The sequence below is a fragment of the Peromyscus leucopus genome, chromosome 23, assembly GCF_004664715.2.
Source record: "Peromyscus leucopus breed LL Stock chromosome 23, UCI_PerLeu_2.1, whole genome shotgun sequence".
Lineage (NCBI taxonomy): Eukaryota > Metazoa > Chordata > Mammalia > Rodentia > Cricetidae > Peromyscus > Peromyscus leucopus.
In genome coordinates, this window is record NC_051082.1 from 19,996,498 (window position 1) to 20,011,521 (window position 15,024).

The 15,024-nt window shown below is 48.8% G+C and overlaps 1 protein-coding gene across 3 annotated transcripts in view; it reads right to left on the reverse strand.

The window, feature by feature from the left end:
• Rimbp2 (RIMS binding protein 2) overlaps positions 1 to 15,024 on the reverse strand; it is a 90,317-nt gene that overhangs the window by 32,468 nt on the left and 42,825 nt on the right. For all 3 annotated transcript variants that reach the window (XM_028870200.2, XM_028870204.2, XM_028870203.2), the window contains exons 6-9: positions 12,941 to 13,017; positions 11,212 to 11,321; positions 7,391 to 8,203; positions 243 to 394 (exon numbers count right to left, since the gene is read on the reverse strand). In XM_028870200.2, coding sequence (XP_028726033.1) covers positions 243 to 394; positions 7,391 to 8,203; positions 11,212 to 11,321; positions 12,941 to 13,017 — 1,152 coding nt within the window. The remainder of the gene's footprint in view (positions 1 to 242; positions 395 to 7,390; positions 8,204 to 11,211; positions 11,322 to 12,940; positions 13,018 to 15,024) is intronic.

Consider the following 15,024-nt stretch of genomic DNA (forward strand, 5'->3'; position numbering starts at 1 on the left):
AATGGAGTTGCCTCAATGATTCCACCAATACACTGGACCCAGCTAGGAACCAAAACAGAATGGAACCTCCTCACTCTGACTTGTGGCAGACAACCCTAGCATGAAGACCTAGCTGGGATCTCATGAAGGTGATGGAGACTTGGAGCTGGAAGATCCTCAAATCCTCCCCTGGGCATCTGTCCCTTCCTTCCTCCCTAAGCCTACCCCTGCAGGGTACAGCCTCACACCCCATGCTCACTCACCCTCTGCCCTTTGGCATACACGCCGTATCCTGTGACGTTGGCTCCGTTGGACAGCCCAGTGGGAGTCAGCGCAGGGGGCCTCCAGGAGACCTGAACCATGGCGGCTGTGGCCCCAGCTTGGACGATGACATCTTGTGGTGGGGCCGGGGGGCCTGGAAGGAGAGAAGGGACAGATGCAGTCAGAGCATGGTCCTTGGGCCGTTCTTCACTTGCTCTGTCACACCTGGGAATGAAGCCGTCCGTATGGTTGACAAGAAAGAGCAGAGAGGAAAGCAGGGGAGAGAAAGCTAAGAGGAAGCTGTAGATAGTGAAGGCAAGCATCCCGTTAGATGCCTAGGCACGCTGTGCTGCTCCCCAGACCTGGTGTTCATTATTCACCTGCATCCAGGAAGGGGCCCCCACTTTGTCTCTGAGACGCCTGCTCTTATGCTCCATTTAAATGGAGCTCCCTCTGCCAAGGGACTTGGAAGCCAAGCAGCCTTAGATGGCTCCAGAGGAAAGATACCTCTGACACACCTCTCTTACTCCTTGTCCTCCAGGCTGTTAACCAATCTCTCTTCATCCTCATCATCAAACTCTAGAGACAGCAACCTTTGACCTCATGCCACCCATCAGACCACTCTATGAAACTGGGGAAACTCACATCAGAAGAGCACAGTCTGACCCAGATATTGCAAGGGTCTAGACTGGTGACACCACATGAGCCATGCTCATTGGGTCTTAAGGGAAAAAAATGTGTCTACAGCCACTAACTCAGGTAATAGGTAAGTACTGGCCAAGTCTCCAAGCCATTCCAGTGGCTGTAAGGTATAGTCCATCTTCCCTCAGAACACCAGGGATATAACATATTTTACTCCAGACTTGGGGTAGAATTTCCCACCTCTTCTTGACTGAGAGTCCAGATGGCTCTATTTTGGAAGGAATGTACTTAGGAGCTCAAGAGGAAAGCCATACCTGTCACTGACCTGGCCAAGGCATCCCAGAAGAGGGTACCACTCATTGGGGAATGTCCACATGCCGGCCATCCTATGCACTTTGTATGCTTTGTATTACTTGGCCCTCGCCAGCGTCCTGGGACTTCTCCACATCATTTCATAATGATGTTATAAATGACGTCTCCAACATCATTTTGTAAATGAAGAAACTAAGGCTCAGAAGAGTCATTCTGCTGCCCAGTGTTAGAAGCTGGATCCTTCACTCCAGCATGTACCTGTGGCCTGCTGGCATAGGTCTGTATTGTTCTATTGTTACAAAGGTCTCAGATACTCAGCCTGGATCAGAGTCCATTTTTCCCTGGTGGTTCAGTATGACCTTTGTCTAAGGAAGATGTGTTCAGAATGAGCTTGAAAGGCCAAAGCCCTCCTCTGAGAAGCACTCTGAAGATGATGGTAGGAGGGACAGCTGACTCTCCACAGAGACAATGACAGGTCACCCGAAGGTGGAAGGGCATCCTCAGAGAAACAAACCATCCAGAACTCGATTCCATCAGAAAATATATTTGAACAAGGGAGCAAATAGTGAGCTATCTTAGATAAACAAAAGCCATAAAGAATCCTAAAGGAAACTCACCGGGGTTAAAAGGAGGTGAGAACAGGTGGAAACTCGGGCGGCAGAGAGGGAGACTGAAGTATAATGCCAGTGGCAGTTACATTAGGAAATAAAAAAAGGACATTTTCTAAAATCCTTCAAAGAAAGCATCATTTGGATGAAGAGAAAAAGCAATGTATTGGGGGACCGTGAAGTGTCACGAGCTGTCTGAGCGAAGAAATTGGTTCTGGAAGTGGGGTTGCCCCCCACGATCTCGGACCCCAGCATGTTTGGCTGAAGAACTCCTTAAAATCCCCCTGTGGATCAGGCTGGCCCTGGCTCTGTAACAGGAAGGAGAGAGAAAAACTGAAAATAGCCAAGGGATCATGGGTACTGTGCCTTGTGAACAGGTGGAAGATGAGCCATTTCCAGGACCATTTACTGTTTATCCTACAGCATAAAAATGTCTGAGGGGAGAGAGAGAGAGAGAGAGAGAGAGAGAGAGAGAGAGAGAGAGAGAGAGAGAGAGAGAGAGAGAGGCCAGGGGTGGGGCTCAAACACAGAGAGAAAACTCAACCTGGAACTCTAGCTAGCTGCCTCAGTTTCCCCAGTTGATTTCTGCTGGACGCTTGCAAGCCCTTGGTTTGAAGAACTTAACCTTTGTTCTTCCCTCAGTCCGGCTTCTCCAGGTTTCTTGGCTGGATATTCTAAGTGTCCAGTCTGATGGTGTATTTCTACCTGTCTGGGTTTCTCTCTATCTGCCGGCTATCTACTTAACAAACTCATTCAAAATCGAACGTGCAGCTCTGGTGATTATTCTGCAGACTGTATAGAATAGGAATTTAAACGCAGCATGTGTGAAAGGTAGAGCATACGGAAACAAAAATCAAAAGAGGACTAAAGGAATTATGCTGTAATTTAAGGCAATTTATAGTATGTTGTATATATGTATATAAAAATTAATCTCTAAAAAGTAATATCGTGTGTTATTCCCTCCCTCTAAAAGTCAATTGTAGAAAGAGAATAAAATATAAAAAATAGTCAACCTGTGTCTGGAAACACTGTGGTATGTGGGGGGGGGTGGCTGGGGTAGATTTGATCAGAACATATTGTGCATATTTATGAAGGACCAAATACTAAACATGTTTTAAAAAATAGTTAACTCAAAAGAAAGCAGGAAGAGGTTAGCAGCGATGTAAAGAGCAGACAGGACAGGTGCAGAAGAGCAGAAATGTGGACTTAAGTCTTATCAATGATGAAAAATAAAACAGAGAGACATTCTGGTTAAAAAGCAGAGTTTATCAGGCAATGGTAACTCAAAGATCCTATGGCATGTTACTCATAAGAGATAGGCTTAAAATATAAGGACTCAGAGAATTTGAAAGTAGATGTTGGAAAAGAGGATGTGTAGATTCTAGCTTAAGAAAGCTAATAACCACATGAACATCAGACAAAATAGACCTAAAGACAGTCAGAGACAGGAGGGGTTATTGAGAAAATGTCACTGGGGCGAGCTCACACTTTCAAATATGTATGCAACTAATAAATAAACCCCAAAATACCTAAAGCAAAAACCAAAGTGAAAAACAATTATTGTCTATAACTGATAGGTCAAACAAAACCCAGTGAGAACATGAAGCACTGAAAAAGGCCTTTTATGTGACCATGATCAGTGTTCTCCAGAAGCCCAGTGCACATATTGCTTTGAAATATACCAGGAATATTGACCAGGGCAGACAGTATCTATATAGCAGATTTCATTGCCACAGGACTCATACAAGAAACTGTGCCCAATCCTGAAACAATTAAATTGGAAACCAGTAATAGTAGCGTGCTTTCTCTTTTAACCATCAAATATTTGGAAACTAACTAGCCTATTCATAACTAGAGTTATGAAGATTCTACCTGGGTAACAGGTATGTTTCACTTAACAACAGCGAAAGAGAACATGTTGAGAGCTGTGGGTACATAACCAACAGGTTTGTGTGTCTAAATATTTATATTAGAAAACAACAGTTTCCAGTTATTTATCTCAATCTCATCTCAAAGACATGAGCCAAAACAGAAGAGCAAGGTAAAGCCCACAATCAACAGAAGGACCGTGTGATAGAAGGCCATGAAAAACAGAACTCAGCCAAGCCAAAAGCTTCAGCTTGGAATCCAGCGATAAAGTAACAAACACCTTGCAATTCCCATCACAAAAGTGAGACAGCATACATTTCCAACAGGAATTCAAGAGGAGACATGACTGTGGATCCAAAGGTTGAAGGACAATCTAGCTGAGCATGGTGTCGCCCACCTTTAATCCCAGCCCTGGAGAAGCAGAGGTGGGGGATCTCCTAAGAATTCCAGGCCAGCTGGTGCTATTGAGTGAGACTCTGGAGGGAAATTCCTTGAATGCCCACACTTAGCCCACCAGGCCTCAACTCTACACAAAGAACTACAGGTAACTCAGGAACACTGAGAGCGGGAGAAATAGTCTCCCCAGAGACGAGCACACCAATTGGTTATCCAATGCCAAATGGTTGGCCCTGAAAACATACATACAAGTAACATTATACAGACTGGGCAGGTCATATTTAGGATGTGTGTGTGTATGCACATATATATGCATATACATGTCTCTCTGTGTGTATAACATGTAACATGTAATAGCAATTAATGGAGAATAGAGACTACGGATTTGAAAAAGAGCAGGGAGGGATATGTGGGATGGTTTGAAGGCAGGAAAGGGAGGGGAGGGATGATGTAATTATATCATAAACTTAAAGAAAAAGATATGCTTAACCCCAACTGACATATGAGAAGATGCAAAAGCTAAATAATCCTGCATCTTTTAACTCCCTTAAACCTGAAACTTGCAACAGTTCTTTGAAGAAAACAATGGGTCTGTGTGGCTTCCACTGCATCTATCTAATGTTAGCGGGAGGTAATGGTGATGCCATAAAAAAAACTGCATAGGCACTTGCAGGTGACTCATGGTCACCACATGACCCCAGCAGAGGCCTGGTACCCAAACCAAAGGACATTACAAGAAAACTATACATGAATATCCTTTGTGAACATGGATGGGAAAATCCCCAATGAGGTTGGAGAGATGGCTCAGTGGTTAAGAGCACCTGCTGCTCTTCCAGAGGACCTGGGTCCAGTCCCCAGTATCGCATCAGGTGGTTCTCAATCACCTGAACTACCGGCTTCCTCAGATCTGATGCCCTCTTCTAGCATCCTTGGATAATTGCACACACATGGCTCACACACCTGTGGTGATATTTTATTCGTGCTCTAACAAATAAAGCCTGCCTGGGGATCGGAGGACAAAGCCAGCCACTATATTAAACATAGAGGTCAGGCAGTGGTAGCACACACCTATAATCCTGGCATTCGGGAGGCAGAGATCCATCTGGATCTCTGTGAGTTCAAGGCCACACTGGGAACAGAGCCATGTGTGGTGGCATACGCCTTTAATCCCAGCACTACTTAACCATAGAGGTCTGGAGGTCTGTACAGATAGACAGGAAGTGATAGAACTGGGCAGAAAGAAGAAGTGATGTATCTGTGTGGAATAAGGAAGTAAGATGGCAGGGCACAGAAAGGTATATAGGTGTGAGTGTACAGGAAGTAGCTCTGTCTTGGGCTGAGGATTTCCTAGTGGTAAGAACTTGTGGCTTGTTCTGTCTCTCTGATCTTACAGCTTTTGCCCCAATATTTGGCTCCAGGTTTTTTATTTATTAATAAAAGCTTTTAAGATTTGTGTTACACATACCCATACAAACACACATGTGTATACATGCACCCCACACACACATACTCATAATTGAAAATAAAACAAACCATTTAAAAACAGGGTTCACCCACCCATAAACACCAAGTGGAACCCTAGACGTGTGAAGTTATTTAATATTCAAAAGTAGCATAATCACCACATTAACTGAATAAAGAATAATCATGACTTGATAGATGGAGAGATTATCAAGATTAAAAATTTAATTCAATCTTGCTAAAACTCTGGGCACACTGGGAAGAGAAAGGAAGTATCTAACCCTGATGAAGAGCAGTGTTCTAGTTTCCTTTCTGTGGTTGTGATAAAACATTGACAATAAAAACAACTTGGGTTAGGAAAGGGTTTATTTGACTTATATTTCTAGGTCACATCTCATCACTGACGGAATTCATGGCAGGAACTCAAGCAGGAAGTTGATGCAGAAGCCATGGGGGAACATTGATGACTGGCTGGCTCTTTGGCTCACACTCGTCTAGTTCTCCTACACAGGCTATGGCTACCTGCCTAGGGAATGGTGCCTCCTACAGTGGGTGAGGCCCTCTTACATCAATTAACAACCAAGACAATCTCCCACAGACACGCCCATAGACCAGCCTGGTCTAAGCAATTCCTCAAGGCTCTCTTCCCACATGATTCTAGGCTGTGTCAAGTTGACAGTTAAAGGTGGCTAGAACACATAGTTACAGAGTTCCTGCAACCAATGGCCAACAATAAACAATTCTGCAGTTTTCATTCATCACAGCCAGAAGCCAGCAACAAGGCAATCAATGGTGATTGGCAGGCACCATGAACCAGTGGCAAGGCTTTTTTAGACCCGAACTCTGTTGCAAGTAAAGGACTCATAGCTGCATGGGAAGATAACTGGAACATTCTCCTCTCTTACCAAGCATTCCCTTTAATTGGTACTCATTTCACCCTTAATTCCAGAACATCCCTCCTAGGCAGGTCGCAAAAACGGTTCCAGGGTAACAGGGCCAATGGGCACTTCTTGACATCATCCCTTAACCAGGGACCTGTACATGGGTGCGACCAAGTTTTTATGACATATTTTGGTTTCTTTCTGGTCTTCCTTCTGAAGACAGTCACAACTAGTTGACAAGACACCATCTAGTCTTTTATTCTTCTCTTGGACATACGAACACCCTCAAGTGCATCTATGCACATGTGTGCCATGCACTTGTGTGGGCTGCCTTTGCCTCAGAAACCTACTAGGATGCACACAGCAGCCACCAATATCACAAACACTCCAGGAACCTGAGGCAGCAGCTCACTAACACAAGAGCGCATGGTCTTGTCTGGAGACCTCCAGAAGCCCGATATGCCCTGTCCCTAAGAGTATTGGAGACGGTGAAAGGCACACTCTCTCCCAGTTACAGCCAAGAAGGCAGAGGAGAGAGACAGGTTTGTCCTGTGGCCACTTCAACAGACTGCTTCATCTTTTGTACGGTCCATCAGCAAGGATTTATTTATAACCAAAACCAAGAAAGAAGGGACCGGATCAGAAGCATGGGCTCTTCAACTCATGATTCCCCTTGTGTTTGTTGCAGGAGGTATGAGGTGTAGGGTGTGGCTTTCCAGTCCCAGAGGTGGCCTCATTCCCCTCCTGTCTTTTACAGGACAGCTCCTGACAGATCAAGTGCCAAGGGCCCGTCCCCAAATGCTATCCAAGAGTCAACTCTAAACCCATGAACAGGCATCCATGCTCTGAATTTCCCAAGGGACTTGGGGGTCTTCAAGGATAACACAGACTCCTATGGTTGCCTCCTCTTACCTTTCCCTACCCATGCAGGGTGAGCCCTAGCATCCTTTCCTTATAGACTCCCATGAGAACATAGCTTACCTGCAGGCAGCGTGGAGAACTCCACACAGGCCTCCTTCTTCTCCCTCTGCTCCAGCGGTAGCTGCCAGGGCATCTGGTGGGGCTGGGCCAAGACCTTCACCTTGTAAGCCATATTAGGCCTGAGGTTGAAGAACTGGTACTTGTACCTGGCTGCCTTCACGATGTCCAGTTCCTCCTCATTGAGGAAGATGACATGGCTGTAGTTACTGTTGGTGGGCAGCCAGGAGAGCTGGGCAGAGATCTGTGTGATGTTGTCCACACGCAGCTGGGATGGGGCCACTACTACATCCTTGCCCACCAGCAGCGTGCACTGCAGTTCATCCGAGTTGCCCCGGCTCGTGATGCACTGCACGGAGATGCGGTAGGTGCAGGCGGCTGTGTTAAGTTTCTCGATTAGCGCCTTGGTTCTCCTCCCCAGGGGGAGGCTCATGCGTGTCTCCTTGTCGACCAGCACGTTGTAACTGCTCACGGTGCCCCAGCCAGGGGGCACAGCGGGGGGCTCCCAGCCCACGATGACACTTTTGGCAAGCTGTTTGATAAGGGTGATTTTCCTAGGGTAAGGCACAATGTCTTCTCCGATGTCGTCGATGTTCATGTCCAGAGTCCCCTCACCATTGTCAGTGATGCCTGAGTCCACATGAGTTGGGGAGGGAAGGTGAAGGATGCTGTCACGATCCAGGCTGATGCCAGAATGGTTGAGAAAGTTCTGGTCCTGCTCACTCCCCAGAGTACCAGCCAACCGGGACTCATTGTCCTGGATAAAATCCACAAAGTTGGAGGGCACTAAGCCCCTCTGCCCATCCAGCAGCTCCCCTGTTGGATACAAGAACAGAGGTTACTCACCATTCCCATGACCTGAGGTCCCATAGCACTGGCACATAGCAAGACATCTTAGGAGTTCACATACCAGTTCCCTCCATACCCTCTGTCTGCAATAACCCCATCCATCACCAAGTTTGATTTCCTCGATCAGCCCTATGAGAATCTGAATGTGCACACCAAATACACACTGATAACAATGGGGATTAAAAGCTCATGTTGACTGGATGCCCAGCACTGGAAACCCCCAGAACACAGTTGGTGCTCAATAAATGTCAAGATAAACAAAACTGTCAAGTCCATGGCTTTTGGAGATCAACAAATGTCTATCGTTTGTTGATCATATAATCATGTAGGGATTTAAAGATGGCTCCTTACTGGGTAAATCACCAGACCACTTACGTTCCTAACATCCACCTGATGGGAAATGAAAACACTGGATTGGTTGTCTAAGTGTCAGAGACAAGCAGAGTTGTCATTGAGTTGTGTGGTATAAGAAAATGCTATACAGGTTGCTTTTATTGCAGTGGGTGGCCTTTATTATTCTGGGAGGCAGATGAATTCTCTCTCTCTCTCTCTCTCTCTCTCTCTCTCTCTCTCTGTGTGTGTGTGTGTGTGTGTGTGTGTGTGTGTGTGTGTGTGCATACGAACATGCATGCTCTTGGATTAATGGGGCTCAAATGGATACTAGCAGCAGAACTTGCCAAAAGAGACCATGCATGTAGAGGTGCTGGGGACTACACACACACACACACACACACACACACACACACACACACATGACTCTTAGTCACAGCACATCTCCCAAGTGAAGCCAGGTGACCCCAGGAGGCTGGGACACCATGACCATTGGATTTTTTTCTTACCTGGATCCCCCTGCCTTGGAGGATCTGTGACATGGCATACAGAGGGCAAATTAGGATTTGTGTTCTGTTCCAAACCTCTACTTAGGGTATGGGTCCTGAGGCAGTCAATCCTTTGCACGGAATACAGTCTGGCACATGGAAGTGATGATGGCAATGGTGTTGGTAACAATAATGATGGAGGTGATGGTGGTGGTGGTAATAATGATAGTATGGTAGTGATGATGAGATGGTAATGTTGTTGATGATGATAATGGTGGTGTTGGTAATGATGATAATAATGATAGTGGTGGTAATGATAATGTAATCATCATGATGATGATGATGGTGGTGATTACAATGATGGTGATTGATAATGGTGATGATGGTGCTTATGATAGTGGTGATGGTGATGCTGATGGAAACCATGATGATGGTGGTACTGGAGATGGAGGTGATAAGGGTAATGATGGTGGTGATGGTAGGGTTGAGGATGACAGTATCTAACATTTCCTGAGCAATGGCTATGTACAAGGCTACGCTCCAAGCACTTCCTAGCACCCAATCCATCTTCCCAGACAGAGAAAAGTGAGAGTCATTGCGATCACCATCCCGCAATGGGAGAGCCTGGGGCACAGAGGAGAGAAGCAAGACCCACTGTCACACAGACCATAAAAGCCTGAGTTGGGAACCCCTTTGAGTGAGGCCCTTGGAGCCGTTAGGTGGGTACAGTGCAGGATGGGAAAGTTTCAGGGACGTCAACCAGGTCATCTGGCAGTGGAGCCGGGCACTCTGTTGGCCCTAAGGTGAGATCTGCTGGAGGTGTACATTCAGGGAAAGGGCTGCCCACTCACGTGGCCTCAGCTTATGATGTCACAGGAGCGGTGCAAACTCCCATAAGCAGACATCCAGAAAGTGAGCCCCAGAGCTCCATAAGCAGACATCCAGAAAGTGAGCCCCAGAGCTCCCATACACTCTGAGAAGCAACCCAAGCTCATGCAAGAGAAAACTAGCTCGACGAATGTCCCTCCTGCTCAGGAGACTAGGACAAGACCAGGCTTCCCCACAGTGCAGAAGGACCAGGGGATGGATAGCTCCCAGCTAGAATCAGAAAACAGGGTCTGGAGAGATGGCTCAGTGCTTAAGAGCATGGGCTGCTTGTCCAGGGGACCAGGGTTCAATTCCTAACACCCACACCATGACTCACAACCATCAGTAACTCTAGTTTTAGGGGATCTGATGCCCTCTTCAGGCCTCCACAGGTACTGCACACATGTGGTGCACAGACATATGTGCAGGCAAAATACCCATACGCATAAAATTAAAATAAAATAAAACGAGAAAGCTGATTGTGGGCAGTAGCACTGTTGTCAGGCTAAAAGACAACAAAACCGAGGCCTTCTGGGTCGACAGAGCCCCGTTCCTTTCTGTAAATTCTAGGGGTACATAGAATGGCAAGGTGATGTCAAGATCTAAGGCTGGACCCCTGAGCTAACAAGAGTCTTGAGGCCCCTGATAACAGGAAAGTCACACTCAGTGAGGTCACATGATGGCTCCACCATAGAGGACACAGATGGGCCCTTTGGGGACACAGTGGCCTTTAGTGTCCACCCGTCTCATCCTCAGACTATGGAAAAGATCTTTAAAAAAAAAATAAGTTCATCTGTATAGAGCATGCACTGAGTCTACAGTCTGATTGCCATAGGCAGGTATATTCGTTGTGTGTGTTAGAAGCCATCTAGGAAGAAGTCCCAGTGCACAGGAGGAGGCACCCAGGCTATGTGCAAACACCTCATGATTCTAAAAGGGACTCAAGCATCCTTGATATTGAGTGGGGACCTGTTCCCCATGGATAATGAGAGGTCACTGTAAGCATCCATCAGCATGTCAGCATGCAGCTGCCCAGGAACTCCGCCAAGATGAACACTCAAGGCTCCCAAGTGCCAGGCCATCTATTACCATTAACACTTGGAAAGCCGGCTCCACTGTCCTGGCAATCATCACAGAGGGAGACTGGGACCTCCGGGGATAGAGAGGGACAGAATAGAGAGCTAGCAGCCAGGGACATGTGGGAACCTGGCATATCTCCCAGGGCCCAGGGCAGGCTGGTCTTCTGCCTGGAACGAGCCAGTGCCCACCAACCGCAGTGCATCCACAGACCTTCATAGAACCCATCCTCATCCATGTCCCCATAGACGTAGAGGTACTTTCCCGCCGTGAGAGGCAGCTCAGCTTCCGGGTTCTCATTGGGCCCATCAAAGGGGTTGTAACTGCGGGAAGAAACAGTCTGCATGTTAGTGGCCCTGGCCATAGTCTGCCAACATGTGGCCCCTCACACCTGTTTCATCTCAAATGGCGCCACAACTCACGTTAGTGAGATCCTGTGTCTCCTTTCAAGCCGCCTCTGGCTAGCTCACACCAATGGTTAAAGGTAATTCTGAAGCCACTGAGAGCACTTTGAGTCCGAGGACATTTTGTCTAGACATCTCGTTCCCATGTATCTCTTTCACCAGAACTGTACATTTCCAAATTAATGAGTTACCATGAACAAAATGAATGTTGTTGCTTTTATTTTTGTGGGGTTTTTTTTGTTGTTGTTTGTTTTTGTTTTTGTTTTTATTTTTTGTTTTTTCGAGACAGGGTTTCTCTGTGTAGCTTTGCGTCTTACCTATAACTCACTCTGTAGCCCAGGTTGGCCTCGAACTCACAGAGATCCCCCTGGCTCTGCCTCCCGAGTGCTGGGATTAAAGGCCTACGCCACCACCACCCAGCTGCTTTTATTTTTTATGATTTATTTCTTTTGTGTGTCTATGTGCACGTGTGTGTGCAGTGTCTGTGGAAGCCAGAAGAGGGCACTGGATCCCTTTGAGCTGGAGTTACAGGCAATTGTGAGCTGCCTGATGTGGGTGCTTGGAATTGAACCTGCATCCTCTGGAAGGGTATCGAGTGCTCTTTACAGCTGAGCCATCTCTCCAGCCCAATTATGTTGCCTCTAAATAGGTTTTAACTAACTGAGGTAGAACAGCATTATACACACTACTTGCCTTTTTTTTTTTTCACCTTACAATATTTATACCTCATAAAGTCTGCCATTGCCTTTTTAGTTTAAGTATAGTATTCCACTGTTGAGGTCTCCAAACTTTATGGAACGGCTTTTCTAATGTCAGATGTAGACACTGCTTCTAACTCCTGACTAATAAATGTATTCAGCGTCCCATCAAGTGTCCTTATGGCATATCTTCCCACACTTTCACAAAGAAAAAAAATTCTAGAAACTGTATTTGTTTGATCAACGGCATGCTCCACTGAGTTCTTCTAAGATACGATGCCTGAGATTTCAGCAAGATAATGGAAGGTGGCGATTGGGAGGCGTCGGTGGAGGCTCTGGGTGTGGTCTCCCCTGTGATATTGTTTGCCACCTGTCGTGGGTTGAATGGTGTCCCCCCATAAAGATCTGTCACAAGTCTCAGCTTCACCCCTTCTGTGAATGTGGCCTCATTTGCCATGAGGTCCCTGTACATGGCACCCAGGTGAGGGGATATCACGTTGGCCAGGGTGGACATTAATGTATGAGACATGGGAACACATGTAGAAGAGAAGCCACAGGAAGTTGGGGATAGAGACTAGAGAGACATGGCAACAAGTCAAGGACAGTGGGGCCACTGGAACCTGAGAAGCACCCAAGACCCTCGCCCAGGCTATGGGGCACCTTAATTCAGCTGCTGACCTCTGGAGCTGTGAGGGAGCAAGCCCCTGGGTGCTCAGCTTGAGACACCGAATCACAGCAGCTCTGGGGAGCCAAGCGTGGTCTCATCCTGGGCACTCGCTGCCTCTCACCTGCCTCTCCTGCCCCAGCATTCAGGGTGGGGGTGGGGTGTTACATCCCTACCTGTATCGGGCGACACACAGGTGCACTTTCCCCGAGCTGCTTTGCTTGGAGTTGTTAGAGTTCCGGTCATTGTCCATCTGTGAGGGCAGTGATTGTGGTTTACAGTTAGTGAGACTAAAAGGCTGCATGTCCTCACCGCCCCCCCCCCCACACACACAGTGACACGACACCTTCCGTGGTGACATTCAGGAAATCTGCCTGCAGCCTCACTGGGGCTCATTGGGAAAGTAGCCCAGTGTATGAAACTTGCATGAAATGGGAACCACCTCCACAGACCTTTGCTGGAATCCTAGCCTGAACATCAGCAGACTTGGGTGAACCCCCCAGACTGTAGCCTAAGATACTTGAGTGTCATGCCAAGTAGCTTGTAGAAGACAGGTTGTGGGGGGCCCGCCCCACTTCCTCCCCAGGTTACTCTTGAGCAGAGAGAAGTGAGAAATATTTAGATAGAAATATAGAGGAGAGAGACAGATAGAAACCTAGGATAACTTCAGGAGAGCCTGGGTCAAAACCCACCAGCCCCTTTTGTCTCGTCTAAAGAGCTTTTACAGGAATGCTAAGGGATGGAGCAAAAGACCTCCCCCCAGCACAGCCAAGTGCAGACCCTTCCAAACACCTGGCAACCACACATGTGGTCAGTCCATCCCCATGTGCAGCCCTGCTGGGTAAAGCAAGCACCGATCTCACCAGGAAACCTTTGTGGGCTCCCACAAGAGGTGACCACACCCTCTGCTTCCAGAGGGCTCTTGCTATGGAGGACCCCATTTGCCATCTCCAATGGCATTCAGTAAACCAAGGAGACCCACAAGAAAGAAAAACACAGGAATCCTCTCATTTCCTCCCTCCACCCTACAGTCTCGGTGTCTGCAGAACTTAAGGACACTGCCACCAGAGTCCCTACTGCAATAATCCCAGGGACAGGTAGCCTTTTCTCAGAGGTCATATGCCCCTGCGATAAGGACACTATTACTCTGTCTCAGATAACAGGGAGACTGAGTAATAGTGTCCTAGGGAAGGCACGTTCCCCTCCCATCCTTTCTCTGTGTAGAAGGCAGAGTGGGAGAGGTAGACGGGCCCAGTGGCGGCCTGCTGAGGTAAACGGACCCGGCGGCAGCGGCCGACAGGGACATTCAGGCCCGGCGGCAGCCGGCAGAGACATTCAGGCCCAGCGACAGCCCACAGAGGTAGACAGGCCCGGCGGCAGAGACAAGCAGACGCAGGTAGGCCTGCGGCGGCCCGTGGAGGTAGACGGGCCAAGCAGCAGCCCGCTGAGGTAAACGGGCCCGGCGGCAGCGGCCGACAGAGACATTCAGGCCCGGCGGCAGCCGGCAGAGACATTCAGGCCCAGCGGCAGCCCACAGAGGTAGACAGGCCCGGCGGCAGAGACAAGCAGACGCAGGTAGGCCTGCGGCGGGGGCCCGTGGAGGTAGACGGGCCCAGCAGTGGCAGCCGACAGGGATAATCAGACCCGGCGGCAGCCGGCAGAGACATTCAGGCCCAGCGGCAGCCCACAGAGGTAGACGGGCCCAGCGGCAGCCTGCTGAGGCAAACGGACCCGGCGGCAGCAGCCGACAGGGACATTCAGGCCCGGCGGCAGCCGGCAGAGGCATTCAGGCCCAGCGGCGGCCCACAGAGGTACACAGGCCCGGCGGCAGAGACAAGCAGACGCAGGTAGGCCTGCGGCGGCCCGTGGAGGTAGACGGGCCCAGCAGCAGCCCTCTGAGGTAAACGGGCCCGGCGGCAGCGGCCGACAGGGATATTCAGGCCCGGCGGCAGCCGGCAGAGACATTCAGGCCCAGCGGCAGCCCACAGAGGTAGACAGGCCCGGCGGCAGAGACAAGCAGACGCAGGTAGGCCTGCGGCGGGGGCCCGTGGAGGTAGACGGGCCCAGCGGTGGCAGCCGACAGGGATACTCAGACCCGGCGACAGCCGGCAGAGACATTCAGGCCCAGCGGCAGCCCACAGAGGTAGACGGGCCCAGCGGCGGCCTGCTGAGGTAAACGGACCCGGCGGCAGCGGCCGACAGGGACATTCAGGCCCGGCGGCGGCCCACAGGGGTAGACAGGCCCAGCGGCAGAGACAAG